Genomic DNA, 20223 nt, shown 5'->3' with positions numbered 1-20223 from the left:
TTTTTTAATAGAATAGGTACCATAACTATTAGTATCTATGTTTCACATCTTTTCGATGAGATCAAAAATCACCAAAGCAATGTAATCGTGAACATCCTTTCGAAGAAAAAACAAGATCTTTTGCCAAAATAATAGAAATTACGTTAAAAAGAAATTATGAGGAAACAGTCGGGGAAAACAAAACAAAAAAAACAAAAAAAAAAGGGGTCTGAGAATATAAATAAATAGTATACTACTACGGAGACACACACCCCTGACCCTGCCCGAGTCCCAAAACCGTTACAACACACGCACAGCAGATTCACTCTCTCTCTCTCTCTCTGAGACTCTCTGTTCGAACTTGCTTTCTACATTTTCTCTGTGAAACCTCTCTGAGTGATTTTGAAAGAAGAAAGATGGCAATTCAGTTCATGTTCCCCGTTCCGGTTCCGGTGACAACACCAAATCCAAAGCCAACACCGGAGGCGGATGCGTCTCTGCCGTGATTCTTTCACCGGCGACTCCCTTCGCTACGCCTACGTCAACTTCTTCACGTTATTAGACGGTAATCGCTTTCCCTCCCCTTTTCTTACATTTCTCTTTCTCTTTCTTTTCCAGAATGCCTTTTTACTCTCTCTTCCTTTCTACAACTTTGAATGATTGAATATTGAATCTGTTCTTGTTTCCTTTTGGTCTGCTTGTGTTTTAGTATAGCTCGGAATTTGGCTATGTTTTTGTTTTCTACCATTGGGGTTTTTGCGGTTATCTGGCTCTTGTTATTATTATTTTTTGTTTTTTGTTCTTCATGAAATGCCATGTCTTTCTTTCCTTTCTCTTTCTTTTTCAGAATGCCTTTTTACTCTCTCTTCGTTTCTACAACTTTCAATGATTGAATATGTTATCGGGTTTTTGGTGATTGGGGTTTTTGGGTTCTTCCTTTCTATGAGCATCTGGTTCTTATTATTACTATTTTTTTTGTTCTTTATGAAGTGCCATGTCTTTCTTCTTGTTCATACACCTTCTTTGCTTTCTATATGCGACGATTGTGCTGTGTATAATATTGGTTAGTTTATGCGATGATTGAATGCGCTCACTGTGTTTGTAAAATTGAATGGGTCTTGTTGAATCTTTCTTAAAATTTGAATAAACTTTCATTCAATTTCTTATTTTGGGTTGTCATTTAGAGTTTTGCATAGCTATCGGTGATTTACCTGGATTTCTCCTCTGCTTTGTTCAGCGTCCACGGCTTTATGTTTTCTCAACCACAAGGAGCTCAAGGGAAAACCCATAAGAATCATGTGGTCACAGAGATACCCTTTGACAAGAAAAACGGGTATTGCAAATCTTTTTGTTAAAAACCTTCACCCATCCATCACCAGTGCTCAATTGCAGACTATGTTCTCCACGTTTGGGAAGATATTATCTTGCAAGGTCACTGCAGATAACGGGAAGACGAAGGGTTTTGGTTTCGTGCAATATGATTCTGAACAATCTGCTATGGCTGCTCGTAATGCTCTACATGGTACACTGGTTAAGGGGAAGAAAATGTAAGCCCTTATTTGTATTTGTTTGTTCCTCTGTTTCTTCCTTATCTATACCTCTCTTTTATGCTGAAAACACCTCAAGGATATCACTTTTTTAACCTGTCATTATGGCTTTATATTTTTAACTCACAAGATATATATATATATATATAAGGCAAAGAATTTCGTCGTTATGTATTGTGGAAAGGGTCAAAGGTGGGGAATGAAACACCATAGTCTCAATTTTCATGTTGTCACTTTGAATGCAACTTACTGGTAGAAAAGATTAAAAAATTGTACTTTAGTTTCCTATCGGATAGTGTATGAGATGCAAAACCTTTATTAGAGTGTGCAATCTCAGAAAGAAATAAAACAATAAGTCTTGGCCATCTAGATGACTAATCTCTCATCAATCTGTTTTTTAAAATTTACTTTTAGATATATATATATATATATATTGTTTTGAGTACTTTCCTTTTATCTCCACACTCTTGACTATTTGTTACCTTGTCTTAGTAATTACTAATTTCTACATATAGATCTTTGATATTTCAAAGAGATTCCCTGCATTCATATTGTTTCTAGCTGTCTAGTGTAAGATAACTCATAGTCTTTATCTTATTTGAAATTCTAAATTCTCTGATTATTTACCAGTTTATATAGTAGGTTCAATTTTAATGTTTAAGATTATTGATTTGTCTATTTTCTGAATTTATGCTGTTTCAATTGATTTTCTGTTCTCTTGGTGCCCCTTAGATATGTATCAAAATTCGTAAAAAAGAGCGCGAGAACAGTAACCCCTGGAGAAGCTATGAAGGCTTCACTGCAAGGTAAACATACACTTATCCTTCTCATAGTTATAAGCCATGTCAGCATATTCTCTAATAAAACAAATCAAAATATGGATCAGGACAAAACAAAATTTTATTTATAGCAAGGGCTGAGCAGAAGGAGATTGCCAATTGCCACATGGAAAAGCTGAAGGCTAAAAGTCTACCAGTAAAGAACTCAACCCATCCCGTCCACTACTCTTCTTTCCAATCATTGGGAAAGGTATCCCATCCTGTACACTACTCTTCTTTCCAATCTTTTGCAAACTGTTTTGGTACAGAAGTTGGCATGCAGAGTCCTATCCCCTTCCCCACAAGTGTAAAGAAACGGCTTTCTTTTCTACCATTTTTTTCATTCTGCAAGCTATTCTTACATGATTATGAAAATCACAGGATCTAATCAAACAGAGACAGCATAGTAATACTGGGAATCAGAGTTTTGTAGGGAATGTATGTCCAATTTTCCTCTTTGGGTCTTTTTTCCAGTTATAATACGTTTTATTTTATTTTCAATAGCATATTATATGCTGCTAAATGATCTCTCTCATTTTCTCTTCCTGTCTAGCCTTTGCGTGCTGCAAAGATGAAAACAACTCTGTCAAAGTCACATAATTCCTTGGCTGAAAGCAAATGCTAGGACCAGTGTAGATATGCCTCTCTATTGCCTTCTGCTTGAACCTTGTATTTCTGTGATACCTTCCCCCCCCCCCCCCCCCCCCCCCCCCTTCTTTTTAATACTGCACTGTGTATAAATCTCTGATAAGACCACTACTAGATGTCTTAAGATTTTGTTTTCATCTTCTTTTGGTTTTGCTGGAGGTTGCCAGATCCTCTGTTTCTGCTTGCTCTTTGCACTACAGTTTGCCTTGATTGGTTGAGATGTCAGAGCTCTTTGCTCTTTGCACCGCACCTTGCCTTGATTGGTTGAGATGTAAGAGTTCTTTACTGGCAGACTTAAAGCCTCAAACTTTTCATGGCTTTTCTCTTCAGTTCTGTATGATTTAACCTTTGGTTCCATATGGTTTAGAAGCTAGAGCATAATATGCTCATACCATGCAGAGAAAGAAATCAAAAATAGATGGAACAAAATACAAGTAGGAAACAAAACAAAACAAAAAATGTTATAACTTTATTTCGTTTATGACAAGCTATCAAATGCAGGAAAACATTGAAAATCTAGAAACTGTGGGAAAAAAGTAAAAGTTTATGAGAAGATGTATACAAGTAATTTAATAAAGAAGAAACAGAGAGGGGAAAAAAACCGTATCCTATATAGCTTTTAGAATTTGTAGAGCACAAACTTTTAGAATGTGTGGATCAATAAGCTATCAAACAAAGATTTTTAGAACAACAATATTAAAACAACTATTTAGATCAACAACAACAAAAAAATTATTTAGAACTTATATTTCTTTTACAATAAGCTATCATGGGAAAAAAAAAATCGCAAAGAACCAGCCAAATTCTCTAGCAAAGCAAACTAGAAAAATGGTCTAGGAACCAATAGAATAGTGAATCAACTTCAAAAAAACATAACATACATAAAACTAACAAGCATAAAAACTCAAGAAAATAAAGTTTACAAGAAGAATCACGTAAGTATAAGAAATCATACAAATAAAAAGGTGCAAGGTTTATAGAAACAGAAACAGAGAGACACAAAAATTAAAAATACATAAAATTAACAAACATGAAAAACAAAAAAAGTAAAAGTTTAAAAGAAGAAACACACAAGTAAAAGAAGTAATTATAAAAATAATAATAAAAAAATGCTTTTTTTTTTTTATATATTTTCTTGGCACTACAGTTTGCTTTGATTGGATGAGATGTCAGAGCTCTTTACTGGCGGGCTTTAAGCCTCAAACTTTTCATGGCTTTTCTCTTCGGTTCTGTATGATTTAACCTTTGGTTCCATATGGTTTAGAAAGCTAGAGCATAATATGCTCATACCATGCAGAGAAAGAAATCAAAAATAGATGAAACAAAAAATATTATAACTTTATTTCTTTTACAACAACCTAGGAAATAAAGAAAAAAAGAAGCTGATTTCTTTAACACAAACTAGAAAAATCAACCTCAATACCATCAAGGAGGAACCAGTAAAATAGTGAATCAACCTTAAAAAAAACATAAAATACATAAAATTAATAAACATAAAAACTCAAGAAACTGAGTATAAGAAATATTACTAATAAAAAGATGCAGGGTCTCATAGAAACAAAATAGAGACAAAAATAAAAAATAAAAAAATAAAAAAATAACCTTAACAACATATGGAAAACCAAGAAACTATGTGGCTCAGTAATAACAGTAATAGAAAGATGCGCGATTTTATAAAGAAAAAACAGAGAGGACAAAAAAATAACTATGTGGCTCAATAAACAATCAAACGCAAATATTTAAATGTTAACAAATAAAAAAATGCAGATATTTAGAACAGCAGCAATACAACAAAATATTTAGATCGACAACAACAAAACAAATATTTAGAGCTTATATTTCTTTGATAACAAGCTATCAAATGCAGGATATTATCAAGGCTGGGAAAAAAAAAAAAAAAACTGCAGAGAACCAGTCAATTTCTCAAAAACACAACCTAGAAAGATCACCCTCAATACAACTAAGGATGGCCAGTAAAATAGCGAATCAACTTAAAGAAAACATAAAGTACATAAAATTTAAAAAAACATGAAAACTCAAGAAAAGTGTGGGAAGAAAGTAAAGTTTGCCAAAAGAATCACATAAATATAAGAAACTATACTAATGAAAAGATGCATGATTTATGGAAACAGAAAAAGAAATACAAAAATACTTAAAATTAACAAACATGGAATACCAAGAAACTATGGGAAGAAAATAAAAGTTTACGCTAAGAAACATATAAATAAAAGAAGTAATTATATTAACAATAACGAAAAGATGCAAATTTCTTTCTCCTTGATAATTAAATACAAGGTTTTATAAAGAAGAAATAGAGTGGGGAAAAAAGGGAAGGCATATCCTATAGCTTTTAGAATTTGTAGAGTACTAGAGTTTCAATATCTCTCTGGATCAATGTGGTATAAATATTTACTTGATGGAAAATATTATTATTATCTACAAAATTCTAAAAATATCTTGTTTATTCTATTAAAAAAAAAAGAAAAAGAAAGATATATATATATATATATATATATATATATTGTTGCAAGGACATATTGTTTATGTTTCAAAAATATATATTGTTAAAATTAAAGTTTTATTTTTTTTTGGGGGGTCTTGAAAATATAATTTCTATTGTTATATGTTAAAATTATTTATTTTATCTTTGCAAAAAATCAGAACTCTTTTTATATGTTCAAAAAATTTGTTGATTGAATATGTTCATAAAAATAAATGCTAGATATTGATCGTACAATTTTTCTAATAAAAATTATTAAATTTTTTATTTCATTTTAATGCAGGTTCTTATTTGCATTAGAATTAATAGTTTTTTTGTCATATTGTTATTACTCATTTTTTTATTCAAATTAAATTATATTTTTCATAAACACTTTTTTGTGCGTAATGCAACACGATACATGAAAGTATTTTATTTTTTGATAGCTAACATTAATGTTTCTTAATATAATGTTGTTAGTATTTACCAATATTAAATAATTCATAAATAAAGTTATTTATACCTTATAAGGAGTAATATAAGTAGCTAAAGTCATTCAAAAAAAAAAAAAAAAGATAGGAAAGGTAGCTAAAACTCATTTTAAATACAATTTAGATGACATTAAATTAATGATAGTTACATTTTTTTACTTTTTCGGTTAAATGAGAGTCAAATATAGTTATTTTCCCTGGCAAAAAAAAGGTTATTTTATTTTTATTTTTTCCAAATACACATATAGCTAAGATTTAAAAAAAAAATTTAAAAAAACGATTATAAATATGTTATAATTTATTTTATGTCACTATATTTATTTAAACTATTTAAAAAATATTTTTTTATAAAAAATAAATTTTATTTATATCACTGCATATTACTGCATATATATATAATATTAGTGCATAAAAATTGTTTATTTTGCTGTATCTTATATTAATATTTGCTCCCATCGTTTTGAAATCCTGGCTTACCCCTAATTTGTACTGTATATTTGTAAAATTAATCGTTTTTGGAAAGATTTGACTGATTTCCTTGAAGAAATTACACCAAAACTGAAACAACTTTTGTAAATGTAGCATCACATCATTGACGAGTGTTTCCATATTTGCATACATATAGATAGCTGTATATAGTTCATTTAATTTGAATAAAAAATAATAATACACTTTGCAAGGAAACTAAAACGATGATGACAACAATGAGAGAGTGAGGAATAGGCACATTATAAAAGCATCTCAAATGATAAAATGATTTATATGCATTATTCTATATATATATGGTATAAAAATTGATATTGTAAAAATCTAAATAAAATAAATATGTATTTAATTTAAAAATTATTTTCTAATGTAGATAAACGCTATTAATTGATATTAATAATTATTTATAGATTTTATTAACCTTTTTTTTTTTTTAAGGAAAATGAGAATTGAGAATGCACGAGCATGAGTACAGTCGTACAATGATTCAGCAGCAGAAGGATACTTAACATTCATACATATGCAAGCATTATTATAGCAAACCACGAATCTAAAAGAATCGGAAATGCAATTGCTGAAACATTTGAACCACAATGCTTATTGGGATGGAACGCAGAAGAAGATGGTTGAAATTAATCTCAGCTACATTAACATCCACTGCACTCGCTCACAAAAACATGCTTATCCATAACTCTCATTCTGTTTCTACCTTCCATTGCCTCTCTGTTCTCTACTCTGTCTTTCCTTTATTTTCTTAAAGATTTTTGGTGGGATTAATATAGTTGCAACCTACCTAATTCTGTAATTTAGCTTTTTGTCCATCTGAGGAAATCCCGATGATTAATTAATTAATAGCATTTATGTAGAATGTCTGAATTCCATCAATAAATTACTCCAAATTAAGGAATTAAAAAATAATAAATCATAAAATTGTTGCATGCAATGGAGGAGTCTTTCCAATTCCACTTTTGCATATATGGTAGCCGTATAGTTTTCAGTCATTTTGAATAGGAAATTCAACAATTTTTTAATTTTTACACATATGCTATCTATCATACTCATCCCTCTCTTGACCCACCCAAAAAAAAAACAAAAAAAAAAAAACCTCATCCTTGGCTCTGTGCTTGCAAATGTGTGCATTGCTTGTCCATGTTTATAAAAGGAATATGCTTGTTGATTTATTTATCTAAACATCTTTTTAAGTATCATCTTAATTACGCTTATAGCATACTGCATTGTTTTTTTAATTTTGGCTCAATATTATAAGGATATTAATGTTATATATCAGGTACCATAACCGCTAGTATCTGTGTTTCGCATCCTTTCGATGAGATTAAAGATCACCAAAGCAATATGATCATGAACAACTCGAAGCAATAGTAATTTTGCTTATGAGCAAGTTTAATGTAGCATATATGCAAATAAGTTATAGTTAAAATGTATAAAAACTGTACCTATAAGCTTGATTTGGTGGTAAATCTAGTAGGAGTACCTCTCGATTTTCAAGTTCAAATTCTGTTTTGGGTAAATATGTCAAATTCTGGTTTGGGTAAATATGCCCTCTTCCTCATTTGAAATATTAAAAAAAAAAAATTGTATTCAAACTAATCATTTAATTGTTCTTTAAAAAAAAAAAATCAAATACAAATTAATTTGTTTGATTCTACATTTATATAAAAAGGAAGAAAGTAAAATTGGGAGAAAAATATGGCTATGTAGCAATCAATATAACCTATTTACATTTATAAATTTATGATTCTATGAGACGAAATTGAATGATTAATACAAAATGAGTCACCATTTATTTATTTCCTTATCCTTCCATCTATCCTATTCAATTATTCATATATACTTATTCTATTATGGACTCTTAATAGTGTTTTATAACAGAATTAAAAGGTTTTAAGAATTGTACAATCTATTATGGACTCTTAATAGTGTTTTATAACAGAATTAAAAGGTTTTAAGAATTGTACAATAATTTGAAAAAGCAGAAAAGAAATTGAAAAAAAAAATTAACTATCTTCTTCTGAAAAAATATTAGTAGAATTATTTTTTTTTTTTTAAAGAAATGTTTTGACAACTAAAAAAGAGGGGAACAAAAAAGGAAGAAAAAAAAGGTCTTTTGCCAAAATAATAGAAATTACGTTAAAAAAATGATGAGGAAATAATTTGAAAAAATAAAAAGTCTGAGTTATATATAAATAGGTACTATACTACGGAGAGACACGCACCTGACCCTGCCTGAGTCCCAAAACCGTTACAACACACGCACAGCAGATTCTCTCTCTCTCTCTCTCTCTCTCTCTCTCTCTCTCTCTCTCTCTCTCTCTCTCTCTCTCTCTCTCTCTCTCTCTCTCGCTCTGAGAATCTCCGTTCGAACTTGCTTTCTTCATTTTCTCTGTGAAACCTCTCTGAGTGATTTTGAAAGAAAGAAAGATGGCAGTTCAGTTCATGTTCGGCGTTCCGGTTCCGGTGACAACACCAAAGCCAAAGCCAGCACCGGAGGCGGATAATCGGATATGGTCGCTGTACGTGGGAGACCTGGACCCACAAGTCACGGAAGCAGACCTCATTGATAAGTTTCGTTTAATAGGTCCCATTGCTTCTGTGCGTCTCTGCCGTGATTCTTTCACCGGCGACTCCCTTCGCTACGCCTACGTCAACTTCTTCACGTCATTAGACGGTAATCGCTTTCCCTCCCCTTTTCATTCATTTCTCATTCTCTGTCTTTTCTAGAATGCATTTTTACTTGTTACGGAATTGGGAGAAAAACAAATAGCAACGGAAACAAAGAAAGCGAAGAACAAACACAAAATTAACGTGGAAACCCTTGACGGGAAAAACCACGGGCAGGGAGAACCAATCCAATATCGAAAGATTGGTACAAAAATGAGCCTGACTGCGCAATACCTTCTAAACCTAATTACAGCCGAAAACTAAATATATATAGTACAGAAGAAACCCTAAAATTGAACAGGTCCATACCTCCGCTTCCACCACAGAGCCCCAAATTTTTCTCTAAAATTTAGTTTTACCAAATGGGTCGCATCGCGAGCTTTTCGGGTCGGGTCAACAAGAATTCGGGTCACAAACTCTAACAATACTCTCTTCCTTTCTACAACTTTGAATGATTGAATATTGAATCTGTTCTTTTTTCCTTTTTGTCTGCTTGTGTTTTAATATAGCTCGGAATTTGGCTCTGTTTTTGTTTTCTGCCATTGGGGTTTTTGCGGTTATCTGGTTCTTGTTATTATTATTTTTTTCTTTTTTGTTCTTTATGAAATGCCATGTCTTTCTTTCCTTTCTCTTTCTTTTTCAGAATTCCTTTTTACTCTCTCTTCGTTTCCACAACTTTCAGCGATTGAATCTGCTCCTCGGTGTTTTTGGTGATGGGGGTGTTTAGGTTCTTCCTTTTCTATGAGCATCTGGTTCTTGTTATTACTATTTTTTTGTTCTTTATGAAATGTCATGTCTTTCTTCTTGTTCATACACCTTCTTTGCTTTCTATATGCGACGATTGTGCTGTGTATAATATTGGTTAGTTTATGTGATGATTGAATGTGCTCACTGTGTTTGTGAAATCGAATGGGTTTTGTTGAATCTTTCTTAAAATTTGAATAAAACTTTCATTCAATTTCTTATTTTGGGTTGTCATTTAGAGTTTTGCATACCTATCGTTGATTGACCTACATTTCTCCTCTGCTTTGTTCAGCGTCCACGGCTTTATGCTTTCTCAACCACAAGAAGCTCAAAGGAAAACCCATAAGAATAATGTGGTCGCAGAGATACCCTTTGACAAGAAAAACGGGTATTGCAAACCTTTTTGTTAAAAACCTTCACCCGTCCATCACCAGTGCTCAATTGCAGTCTATGTTCTCCAAGTTTGGGAAGATATTATCTTGCAAGGTCGCTGCAGAGAACGGCAAGACAAAGGGTTTTGGTTTCGTGCAATATGATTCTGAGCAATCTTCTATGACTGCTCGTAATGCTCTACATGGTACACTGGTTGAGGGGAAGAAAATGTATGCCCTCTGTTTGTCTCTGTTTCTTCCTTATCTATACCTCTCTTCTATGCTGAAAACACCTTCAAGGATATAACTCATTTTAACCTGTCATCATGGCTTTAGATTTTTAGCTCACAATATATATATATATATATATAATAGGTAAAGTATTTCATTGTTATGTATAGTGGAAAGGGTCAAAGGTGGATGATGAAACACCATAGTTTCAATTTTTATGTTGTCACTTTGAATGCAACTTGCTGGTAGAAAAGATGAAAAAATTGTACTTTAGTTTTCTATCGGATAAAGTGTATGAGATGCAACACCTTTATTAGAGTATGCAATCTCAGAAAGAAATAAAACAATAAGTTTTGGCCATCTAGATGTCTAATCTCTAGTTAATCTGTTTTTTAAAATTTACTTTTAGATATATATATATATATATATATATATATATATATATATTGTTTTGAATACTTTCCATTTATCTCCACAATCTTGACTATTTGTTACCTTGTCTTAGTAATTGCTAATTTATACATGTAGATCTTTGATATTTCAAAGAGATTCCCTGCATTTATCTTGTTTCTAGCTGTCTAGTGTATTAGATATATAATAGGTTCAATTTTAATGTTTAAGATTATTGATTTGTCTATTTTCTGAATCTATGTTGTTGCAATTAATTTTCCTTTCTCTTGGTGCCCCTTAGATATGTATCAAAATTTGTAAAAAAGAGCGCAAGAACAGTAGCCCATGGAGACGCTATGATGGCTTCACTGGAAGGTAAACATACACTTATTATTCTCTTAGTCATAAACCATGTCAGCATATTCTCTGATAAAACAAATCAAAACATGGATCAGGGCAAAACAAAAATTTATTTATAGCAAGGACTCAGCAGAAGGAGATTGCCAATTGCCACATTGAAAAGTTGAAGGCTTCAAGCCTGGCCCTAAAGAACTCAACCCATCCTGTCCATTACTCTTCTTTCCAATCTTTGGGAGAGGTATCCCATTCCGTCCACTACTCTTCTTTGTTTCCAGTCTTCTTTGTTTCCAGTCTTTTTGCAAACTGTTATGGTACAAAACTTTTTGCAACCTATTCTTACATGATTATGAAAATTACAGGATCTAATCAAACAGAAGCAGCACAGAAATACTGGGAATCGGAGTTTTGTATGGAATGTATGTTCAATTTTCCTCAGTTTCTCTTCGACAGTTATAATACCTTTTATTTTATCTTCAATAGCATATCATATGCTGGTAAATGATCTCTGTCATTTCTCTTCCAGTCTAGCCTCCATATGCTGGAAAGATGACAACAACTCTGTCAAAGTCACATAATTCCTCGGACTTTTGAATAAGGCAAATGCTAGGAGCAGTGTAGATATGCCTCTCTATTGCCCTCTGCTTGAACCTTGTATTTCTTTGTGATACTTTTTCCTTTTTTTTTTTTTTTTCCTCCCTTCTTTGTAATACAGCACCTAGTATAAATCTCTGATAAGACCACTAAGATTTTGTTTTTATCTTGTTTTGCTTTAGCTGGAGGTTACCAGATCCTCTGCTTCTGCTTGCATTTTTTTTTTTTTTTTGCACAACAGCTTGCCTTCATTGGTTGAGTTGTCAGAGCTCTTTACGGACAGACTTAAAGCCTCAAACTTTTCATGGCTTTTCCCTTCAGTTCTGTATGATTCAACCTTTGGTTCCATATGGTTTGGAAAAGCTAGAACCTTATATGCTCATACCATGCAGAGAAAGAAATCAAAAATAGATGGAACAAAATACAAGTAGAAAACAAAACAATATATATATATATATATATATATATATATTATGGCTTTATTTCTTTTACAGCAAGCTATCAAACGCAGGATATTCATTCACACACACACACACACACAAAAAGAAAAAAAAAGAAAAAAAAGAAAAAAAAAAAAAAAGCTATAGAGAACCAGCCAAATTCTTTAGAAAAATCATCCTCGATACCAACAAGGAGGAACCGGTAAAATAGTTTGTCGACTTAAAAGAAAACATAAAATTAATAAACACAAAAACTAAATAAATTGGGTATAAGTAATAATACTAATAATAAAAGGAGGGGTTTTATAGAAACTGAAATAGAGACAAAAAAAAAAAATTAACAAATATGGAAAACCTAGAAACTGTGGGGAGAAAAGTAAAAGTTTATGAGAAGAAATATACAATTAATAGAATTTGTAAAGCACAAACTTTTAGAATACGTGGATCAATAAGCTATCAAACACGGATATTTAGAACAACAATACTAAAACAACTATTTAGATCAGCAACAACAAAACAAATATTCAAAACTTATATTTCTTTTACAATAAGCTATAAAGCTCAGGATATTATCATAGCTGAAAAAAAAAATTGCAGAGAACCAGCCAAATTCTCTAACAAAGTAAACTAGAAAAATCGTTAGGGAACCAATAGAATTGCGAATCAAAATCGTTAGGGAACCACTAGAATGGCGAATCAACTTAAAGAAAACGTAAAATTAACAAACATGAAAACCCAAGAAAACTGTGAGAAGAAAGTAAAATTTACAAGAAGAATCGCATAAGAAATATAATAAAAAGATGGAAAACCAAAAATTTTGAATACATAAAATTAACAAACATGGAAAACCAAGAAAGTATGGGAAGAAAGTAAAAGTTTATGAGAAGAAACACACAAGAAAAAGACGTGAATATATTAACAATAATAAAAAGATGCAGGCTTTTTTTTTTTTTTGATAATTAATTACAGGGTTTTATAAAGAAATAGATAGTGAAAAAAAAGGAAGCCGTATCCTATGGCTTTTAGAATTTGTAGAGTATTAGAGTTTCAATGGGTCTCTAAATCAATAGAGTATAAATGTTTACTTGATAAACACTCAATCCAAAAATCTTATATGACTAATCCAAAAATTGATCAATAATGGTTAATGTCAAATAATTAATGGATAATGTCTATATTTATCTTTTCTTTTTCTTTTAAAAAATATCACTATCTAATTTTTATTTTTTAAGAAAATAATATTATTGATAATAAATGTTTTGTTGTTATTGATAATGATAATTTTGAAGCCACCCTACCCAATTTTCCTGCTTCCCTATCCATACAACTCCTGTAAGTTTGTCAACCTACTTAAGCATTAATTAAACTTTGAATTTTATGGTTAATTTACTCAAAGTAATTCAGAATTTCAAGAGTAAACAAAAGTTTATTAATGCAATATCCTGAAAAACAATGTAATTTATATATGTATATATGTTGAGAAACTATAAAGCAGTCCATTAATATCTCAACACAATTACTCAAAAACAGGGGATGAACCACATCCGTTATTTTATTGAACAATCATACGTGCATAATTTCCATTCAGTCTCTTTTCCATTGGCAATGTAATAAAATAAAATAAAATAACATTGTTCCTACTTTTAAGTATTTTAAATAACTGTCTCAAATAAAAATGTGCATAAATATGTTCATGTATTGAAGGTTAAAAAGGTAAACAACGTGGGACCCTTTAATCTCTTTAATTTCATCCCTAAATTCTCTCTTATTGATAATTATACTCCCTCATCAAAGTATTTTTCACGTTAATTAAGGAAAAGAAATTAAACTCTCATCCATTCTATAACATAATCACGGATAAGCATAGAAAACGAAAAACTTCTTTTTTTTCCATTTATTTTAAAGTTTTCTATCTTTGAAGTTTTTCTCATGTTTGGTTTGGAAAATATTATTATTATCTACATAATTTTAAAAATATCTTGTTTATTCTATTAAAAAAAAAGAAAGAAAAAGAAAGATATATATATATATATATATATATTGTTGCAAGGACATATTGTTTATGTTTCAAAAATATATATTGTTAAAATTAAAGTTTTATTTTTTTTTGGGGGGTCTTGAAAATATAATTTCTATTGTTATATGTTAAAATTATTTATTTTATCTTTGCAAAAAATCAGAACTCTTTTTATATGTTCAAAAAATTTGTTGATTGAATATGTTCATAAAATTAAATGCTAGATATTGATCGTACAATTTTTCTAATAAAAATTATTAAATTTTTTATTTCATTTTAATATAGGTTCTTATTTACATTAGAATTAATAGTTTTTTTGTCATATTGTTATTACTCATTTTTTTATTCAAATTAAATTACATTTTTCATAAACACTTTTTTGTGTGTAATGCAACACGGTTACATGAAAGTATTTTATTTTTTGATAGCTAACATTAATGTTTCTTAATATAATGTTGTTAGTATTTACCAATATTAAATAATTCATAAATAAAGTTATTTATACCTTATAAGGAGTAATATAAGTAGCTAAAGTCATTCAAAAAAAAAAAAAGAAAAAAAAAAGAGAGGAAAGGTAGCTAAAACTCATTTTAAATACAATTTAGATGACATTAAATTAATGATAGTTACATTTTTTTACTTTTTCAGTTAAATGATAGTCAAATATAGTTATTTTGCCTGGCAAAAAAAAGGTTATTTTATTCTTATTTTTTCCAAATACACATATAGCTAAGATTTAAAAAAAAAAATTAAAAAAAAACTATTATAAATATGTTATAATTTATTTTGTGTCACTATATTTATTTAAACTATTTAAAAAATATTTTTTTATAAAAAATAAATTTTATTTATATCACTGCATATTACTGCATATATATATAATATTAGTGCATAAAAAGTGTTTTATTTTGCTGTATCTTATATTAATATTTGCCCCCACCGTTCTGAAATCCTGGCTTACCCCTAATTTGTACTGTATATTTGTAAAATTAATCGTTTTTGGAAATATTTGACTGATTTCCTTGAAGAAATTACACCAAAACTGAAACAACTTTTGTAAATGTAGCATCACATCATTGACGAGTGTTTCCATATTTGCATACATATAGATAGCTGTATATAGTTCATTTAATTTGAATAAAAAATAATAATACACTTTGCAAGGAAACTAAAACGATGATGACAATAATGAGAGCGTGATGAGTAGGCACATCATAAAAGCATCTCAAATGATAAAATGATTGATATGGATTATTCTATATATATGGTATAAAAATTGATATTGTAAAAATCTAAATAAAATAAATATGTATCTAATTTAAAAATTATTCTCTAATGTAGATAAGCGCTATTAATTGGTATTAATAATTATTTATAGATTTTATTAACCCTTTTTTTTTTTTGAAAATTTAATTTTTTAAGGAAAGTTTTGTTGTTAAAAAAATTTTGCAATATTTTACAAATCAACTAAATTAAGTATTCATCTTGGCAATATCTAAACCACATCATCAAAGGCGCTGCGCCATTCAACATCAACCTCATGATTCAGATACTGTAATTCAACATTCAATCTATTGGAGAGCATTTGTTAAAAAATTGTCCTTATCTGTGTTATATATTTATTTTCATTTTCTATTATCTCCATTAAAAACGTTGTAAGAACAAAGTGAATATTGTTATGGTTTAGACAGCATCAAATGGTATTGTTGTCTTTTTGCTACGATACTTGCTTATTATTAACCATCATGCACGTTTCAATCAAGCAAATAGAAACTTTTATTACACCAATATGTTGGTACATTACTTTTATGAGTTATTAACAATAATAATAATAATAATAATAATAATAACTGTTATTACTAAAAATAAAAATAATAATAATGGTAATCATGTGGCGGAGCAACTCCTAGACATTAGTGTTGTTGGAGCAGTTGTCATGGCAAGAATATATCCACAGTTTATTTCCATCATTCGATAAACATATGAAATTGACAACAAACCTACACAAAAATTAAGTACCACTACCAAAAAAAAAAAAAGAAAAAAAAGAAGCAAACTTACATAAATAAAAATTATAGAAGAGCCAATGGATTATATATATATGAATATGAATGTTAATAATTACCACTACCATGGGAATCGGCCGGGCGAATGGAGTTTGCACAACCACATACATGAAGACCGAAAATGATTATTGAGACATAAGTTGTATATGACCATAAGATTTTTTTTTTCCAATCGAGTCTTTATATATATATATATATATATATATATATAAATCTGACACTTAAACTCATATGTCTATTAATTCCCAAAAAAAAAAAACATTTCTTTATGATTGTGGTCGAAAACTCAGCAGACACCAACTAAATCATACACTAAAATTTGTGACGATTATATATGATCATAAAAGGTTCATTTATTCTGCTAACTGCCTTTCAGAAAATAGAACTCTCAAAATGCTTCCACCAAATTCATAGAAATTATTTATATAAAGAAATTCTCATTTTAAGTTTCAGAAAATCCTTTAAACACCATATCAGATTAAATTTACTAATAATCTTTTTTATTTGGTTGCGGAAACTAGGGATGGCAATTTGCCCCGCACGGCCCGATACCCGCGGTGCACCTAACGGGGCGGTTTTTCCCCTAAAATTTGGGGATGTGGGGCGGGCTCAGGGCAAATGCCTAAAAACCGAATCGGGGACGGGCCGGGGACGGGGAATAATAACCCTGCCTCGAACCTGCCCCAATATATATATATATATATATATTTATTTATTTATTATTTTTTTATTACAAATTTTCATTTATGTAAAATCATTTTCTTCTTTTCTTTTCATTTATTTTTTTAAATATGTATTTTATTATAATTATAAATTTGTTCTTTGATGTATTTTATTATATTTTTATTGCATTGTAGTCATTTTTTTATATTTTAATCATAAAATAATTTTTTTATATAAATTTCTAAAAAAATAATCAATTAAAAAATAAAATGGGAAAAACTGTCCCGCCCCGTCCCCGTCCCTCAAAATCCCGATCCCGCCCCGCACCTAAAGAAACGGGGAAAACCGCAGGGATGGGATGTAAAATTCCCCGCGGGGACGGGGACAGGATTTTAAAAACCGGCCCCGTCCCGCCTCGTTGACATCCCTAGTGGAAACCAATCCTTTTTTTTGTTTCTATCACTATTTTGTGTGTGAATCCATAAACCTTGGTCGAAACTTACTAGTAAATGCTTTTCCTTGGGCGGGCAAAGCTTGGTAAACCGCACATGTATATATATATATATTTATATATATAATGCATGTATTTATCAATACTCCCATGCACATGTATACAGAAAACACACACACACACACACACACACACACACACATATATATATATATATATATATATATAATATACAATTTAATTTAATAATTTAATCAAAAATACCAACTTCTCAAATATACATCCATAATTTACAAACAAGATATCAATGCAAAGCTAAGGATATGGAGAATTAAATTCTGACCTTCGATTGGCTTGAAACCGCCGGCGGTGGCCGGAATTTTCATCAGAAGCCTCTGCCGACTTGCCCCCCCCCCCCCTGGGTACACCATGAACGAGCTTGAATTGGAGAAATTGAAGGTCACCATCAGCTTCAGAGGGTCCAAATTAAGGGGAAGGGACCGAGAACACGGTCGGAAACGGCGGGAATCCGGTGACCGGACGGGCTGCTGCCGCTGGCTTCCATGGTGATTTCTCGGCGCATCAATAGCTTCCCCGACGACCAGAGCACACTTCGACGAAGCTCACATGATGGGCTGCTGGTTGGTGTGGTCGGTGCAGCTTGGGTGCGCCGGAACACGGCGGATTCGGTCGGAGAGAGAGGGATGGCTGCCGCCGCTTCCACCGCCCGATCTGGGCGCATCGCCACCTGACCGGCCACCAAGTTTGGCAGCCAAGCTCGCCGACGGCTGGGCTATGTCTATGGCCAGCGTGTCTGAGCAATGGATGGCCGGAAATGGTGAAGGCGGAAGGACCCGAGGGAGAGAAGAAAGAAAAGAGAAGAAAGAAGAAGAAGGATCGGGGGGCTGGGTCCCTTTTTTTCCATGTGGGGAAAGGAAAAAAAAGAAAAAAGAAAAAAGGAAAAAAAGAAAAAGAAAAAGAAATAAAAAGGAAATAAAATAAAATAATAAAATAATAATAAAATAATATTATTGTATAAAATAATAATAAAATAATATGGTATTTAACCATAGTTGACATGTGGCATCTCACCATTGTGACACATGGCACTTTTTATTAAGTCACACGTGGCACACTGTTCACATATTTAAAAATATTATTAAAATAATACTGTATTTGAAAAACTCTACAGGTCCATAACTTTCAAACCACATGTCTAAATCGGACGTGCCGCTAGTCTACGGACTCGTATCGACGAGTACTTCACAACCATGCATGAGTCAAAGCTCAACTTTGCATGAACAAAAAGTCAATTCCGGCACCCCTTGGACAGTTTGGACCTCAACTTGTTTTGCTCACAACTTTCAAACTGTAGCTCCGTTTTCAACGTACTACTAGTCTATGAACTCGTGACAACGTGTACTTTTTAATGGTACCTTGGTCAATGTAAAATTTCATCATGAGCAAAAAGTCAACATTTGACTCCTTTTCGGTCAACGACGGCCAAACCCGGGCAACCTTAGTCAAATTTGAGAAATTTCCGGTGTATTTCGGGACGGGGTGTTACATAAATTTTTATAATAATGTTGATGTGATGGCAGACCACAAGATTTGTTCGAAACAAGGTCTTAAACTTTAGCATTGGAGCAACCCCTATGGCAAGTATTGACGAAAGAACTCACTTGAACCACATCTGCAATAAAAGAAAAATAAATAAATAAACAAATAAATGAAACCCACAATTAAGTAACTAATTAAAAAAATCTGTATGTAAATATAAAAAAGAAGAATATTAAGAAAAATACATACCAGTAATATTCTATTTGAGTACAGTAATGGGCACAATTGTAAACTGCAGGAGGAGAAGACTATCAGAACTCGTCCAAAATTCCTCAGTCAACCTAGAATTCCATCCGAGTCAAAAATTCAAGTTTTGACTCCTTGGTCAACGGTCAACCTCGGTCAAAGTTGGAAAATTTCCGTTGTACTTTGGGACGGAGTGTTACAATTTTCCCCCCTTACAAAAATTTCGTCCTCGAAATTTCATACGTCACTAAAACGCATAAGAATATTGGTTGCGGATTTGTGCCTCGAGCTTCCACGTCGCTTTCTCGGCTAGGTTAATTCACCACGAGACCTTGACTTGAGAAAATAGTATTATTGACCCATACGCATTCTTCATGACTTAAAAATCTGCACTGGTCGCTCCTTACATGACAGGTCTTTGATGTCCTTTCGTAGCAACAATACGTGAATTACGCTGCATACCCATGTCTGCTTTCTCGAAAATACTAACTTGCATGCCACAAAACCAATTCTTCCAATAACCTCGTAGAAACTAAGACAACGAGAACTTAGCTCTCTCTATCAACCAAAGCGTACGACTCTCTTCTATGGAGATAATTTCAAAAAAAACTCAATCTCGGACTTCGAATTCAAGATCTTTTCCATGCACATCAGCTTAACTCATTGTTGATCTTGAGCAACTTTCAAACTCTTTCGGATGACTTTCACTTTATTCATAGTCATCCGTAGGTGTTCGCATCCAATTCACGTTGGTCGTCGTGTGGTGCTTCTCCTTACCCACTTCACTTCAACATAGCGGGGTTAGACACTGCTTTCCCAAAAATTCTGCACTTTGCTTGTCCAATGACCAATGGTGGAAGGCGATGCAGTCGTTAAGTCTCGCTCCAAGCGTATCTATTAACCTTCATCATAGTCTTGAAGTAAAGCTTTAATCTCAATTAGACGTAATGGCGATTGATGCTCTGT

General features: G+C 31.6%; 2 protein-coding genes across 5 annotated transcripts; both read left to right on the top strand.

Moving 5' to 3' along the window:
• Positions 1-221: 221 nt before the first annotated feature.
• On the top strand, positions 222-3158 carry LOC132800275 (polyadenylate-binding protein 6-like). Of its 4 annotated transcripts, none has more exons than XM_060813624.1 (6): positions 230-544; positions 1217-1526; positions 2259-2332; positions 2437-2555; positions 2726-2782; positions 2898-3158. In XM_060813624.1, the coding sequence occupies exons 1-6, from the start codon at positions 469-471 to the stop codon at positions 2967-2969; spliced, it is 708 nt and encodes a 235-aa protein (XP_060669607.1). In that variant the 5' UTR covers positions 230-468; the 3' UTR covers positions 2970-3158. The 4 variants fall into 4 exon arrangements, 2 of the variants coding, with proteins under 2 accessions (XP_060669607.1, XP_060669606.1); XM_060813623.1 differs by having other exon boundaries at positions 235-544; positions 2413-2555; XR_009635252.1 differs by having other exon boundaries at positions 222-544; positions 2437-2782; positions 2898-2989.
• A 5624-nt stretch (positions 3159-8782) lies between these two features.
• On the top strand, positions 8783-11976 carry LOC125418416 (polyadenylate-binding protein 6). The gene is made up of 6 exons (XM_060813622.1): positions 8783-9134; positions 10164-10473; positions 11165-11238; positions 11319-11461; positions 11583-11639; positions 11747-11976. Exons 1-6 carry the CDS (start codon positions 8888-8890, stop codon positions 11771-11773), a joined length of 858 nt encoding a protein of 285 aa, XP_060669605.1. The 5' UTR covers positions 8783-8887; the 3' UTR covers positions 11774-11976.
• The last annotated feature ends 8247 nt before the right edge of the window (positions 11977-20223 follow it).

The sequence above is a fragment of the Ziziphus jujuba genome, chromosome 12, assembly GCF_031755915.1.
Source record: "Ziziphus jujuba cultivar Dongzao chromosome 12, ASM3175591v1".
In the NCBI taxonomy this organism is placed as follows: Eukaryota; Viridiplantae; Streptophyta; class Magnoliopsida; order Rosales; family Rhamnaceae; genus Ziziphus; species Ziziphus jujuba.
Note: the sequence above shows the minus strand (reverse complement) of the source record. Positions and strands in the feature narration are given on the sequence as shown.

Coding starts and splice junctions, on each gene's coding strand:
- LOC132800275 (XM_060813623.1), top strand. CDS start 469: ATGCGTCTCTGCCGTGATTCTTTCACCGGCGACTCCCTTCGCTACGCC. Junction 1,527..2,258: donor CTGGTTAAGGGGAAGAAAAT/GTAAGCCCTTAT, acceptor GGTGCCCCTTAG/ATATGTATCAAAATTCGTAA. Junction 2,333..2,412: donor TATGAAGGCTTCACTGCAAG/GTAAACATACAC, acceptor AATATGGATCAG/GACAAAACAAAATTTTATTT.
- LOC125418416 (XM_060813622.1), top strand. CDS start 8,888: ATGGCAGTTCAGTTCATGTTCGGCGTTCCGGTTCCGGTGACAACACCA. Junction 11,239..11,318: donor TATGATGGCTTCACTGGAAG/GTAAACATACAC, acceptor AACATGGATCAG/GGCAAAACAAAAATTTATTT. Junction 11,462..11,582: donor CTTTCCAATCTTTGGGAGAG/GTATCCCATTCC, acceptor TGAAAATTACAG/GATCTAATCAAACAGAAGCA.